Source organism: Colobus angolensis, unplaced genomic scaffold (genome assembly GCF_000951035.1).
Source record: "Colobus angolensis palliatus isolate OR3802 unplaced genomic scaffold, Cang.pa_1.0 Scaffold11, whole genome shotgun sequence".
Classification (NCBI taxonomy): Eukaryota; Metazoa; Chordata; class Mammalia; order Primates; family Cercopithecidae; genus Colobus; species Colobus angolensis.
Genome location: NW_012112030.1, coordinates 2200325 through 2202628, shown reverse-complemented (window position 1 = coordinate 2202628; position 2304 = coordinate 2200325). Strand labels below are relative to the sequence as shown.

The window sequence follows — 2304 nt, the reverse complement described above, 5'->3', positions numbered from 1 at the left end:
TGCAACCTCCGCCTGGCGGGTTCACGCCATTCTCCTGCCTCAGCCTCCCAAGTAGCTAGGACTACAGGCGCCCGCCACCACGCCCGGCTAACTTTTTGTATTTTTAGTAGAGATGGGGTTTCACTGTGTTAGACCGTCAGGATGGTCTTGATCTCCTGACCTCGTGATCCGCCTGCCTCAGCCTCCCAAAGTGCTGGGATTACAGGCGTGAACCACTGTGCCCAGGCCTGTTTGTATTTTTAACAGAGACAGGGTTCTGCCATATTGGTTTCACCTCCTGACCTCAGGTGATCCACCTGCCTTGGCCTTCCAAAGTGCTGGGATTACAGGCGTGAACCACTGCACCCAGCCAAGTGCTTCTTTCTCATCAACTTGATGAATACTCTTTAGTTCCACTGCAGATGAAAGCAGGGAAAAGTCAGCCAGTTTTCATCATATCACAGAGTGATCCAAAAGGTTAAACCACAGGGCCCAAATAACTTAGTCAGTTTACCCACATATCACTGTCAGCATGTCAGGACTCAGGCTGCCTCCTCTGACTGTAAATTAACTCTGCCACTTTCATGTGAATGGTTCTCTCTGCTGTGTTCCTAGTGTTTGCCATGTGTCTTTGGGAAAAAGACACATTCTCCCTTAGCTACCTTGAACAGATTAGCATATGCTGCACATAGGGAAGAACAGGGCATGCTAATTTAACATGTTCACTACCCACTTGTACCAGACTTCACACTTTCCCATAATCTCACTTTATTCCCACAACAGAGGGGGCAGTATTGTCTCCATTTTTAAAAGAGAGAGCTGAGGCCCTAAAACAAAAGTGACCTGATCAAGGTGACATGAGAATTAACAGCTATTACACTGGTGGAGACGGGCTGGAAATCAGGTTTCCTATTCTGAATAACATGCTCTTTTGCTTAAAATGAAAAATAGTGGACTTTACAGATCCTTTATCTCCAAAGGAAAGCTGGTTTGCTTGTTTACTGGTTACTTTTGCAAGCTGGCATTTAATCATCACTGTTTTCTTGTTCAACTGAATGGTATGGGATCACAAATTGAGCCCTGCCCACCCATTCTCAAATTCAAACCTTTGCCCATGCTTCTCTGTGGACTATTCAAGCCAGCAACCCACCTCTCTAACATTGGGCATGTCCAGCAGTTCTCCAAATACGTAGACACCAGGGGCCTCCAGCACCTGATGGATGAGTGTGGCCAGCGCTGCCCCCTTGGCCGACTTGGCTAGGAGCAGAAATTGCTCCTGGTTCTGCCCTGTCACCTTCACTTCTGCACTCATGACTGCACTGAGCTGGGGGCACCTGGGCTCAGGATGTCCAGAGCTGCAAGGAAAGAGAATGTGAAGCTAGAGATCCCAGATGGCTGGTAGGATGGGAAGCACAAGGCTGAAGGACTGGATTGTATAGGCACTAAGTCGGTTCTGCAGTGAGGAATCAGACATGGAGCAGTCTAGAATTCTGATCTACGAATCCTAAAGTCAGCCACTTCACAAGGCTGCCACACCCACCCCTCCCCTGAGCCTAACCCCAAGCCCCATCATGTGCACCCCCATTGAACCCCAAGACAGGATGCAACGGAGAAAGGGGTGTCGCATGGTGTCCACACTAACGACGACGCTCCCTCAGTTCTCCACTCCTGCCCCGCACGCGCCCACAACCACGTGACCTCACCCAAATGAAGCTAACACGTGGCTCCGCCCCCTCCCTTAAAGACACCGCCCAGCGACCGTGGGCTCCCGCCGACTGCTTCGTCGTACCCTGGGTCAGGCTCTGCGGGCCGCTACCTGGAAGCTTCGACCTCCAGCGCACCGGGCGGGGCCGCCGCTCCGTCACCTCCGGCAGCTCTTCCAAGCCTTTCCTGCCACCTCCCTGAAGAGTCGCTCTGGCCACTAAACTCTATGGCGGGCTTCCGGCCGTACTTCCGCTCTAAGGACGCAAATTTCGGCAGGACTTGCCCGCCCCCGTGTTCCGACCGCTGAAGCTCCAGTGAGGGACGCAAGCATTCTACTCTCCGATTGGTCGCCGGGGGAAGAATGACGGGCGCCTTTTTAAATACTGTATTTCAATAAAACTTTATTAGTGGAAGAGCGCTAGCCACTAAACACATACGTCTTTGGCGGGTGCCGGGTCTCGGCCGACTCTGTGTTTGTTCTAAGCCGCTGGAGAGCTGGAGATCAGGACTGCCCTGGGTGCCTGAGGCAAGAGAAAAGCTGTAATGGAAGGAGTGAAGAAGAGGGAAAAAAACGGGATGGGGGAGTAAGGGGCAAAGAGGAAGTAAACAATAATCAATAAT

General features: G+C 51.6%; 1 protein-coding gene across 2 annotated transcripts in view; it reads right to left on the bottom strand.

The window, feature by feature from the left end:
• The window catches only part of COPS7A (COP9 signalosome subunit 7A), a 7311-nt gene extending 5302 nt beyond the window's left edge, over positions 1–2009 (bottom strand). Inside the window, exons 1-2 of one of the 2 annotated variants that reach the window (XM_011952068.1) lie at positions 1796–2009; positions 1130–1334 (exon numbers count right to left, since the gene is read on the bottom strand). In XM_011952068.1, the coding sequence (XP_011807458.1) occupies positions 1130–1291 (162 nt within the window). In that variant the 5' untranslated portion in view covers positions 1292–1334; positions 1796–2009. Of the gene's footprint in view, positions 1–1129; positions 1335–1697 lie in introns of both variants that reach the window. The other variant, XM_011952063.1, reaches the window with a different exon arrangement.
• Positions 2010–2304: the final 295 nt, after the last annotated feature.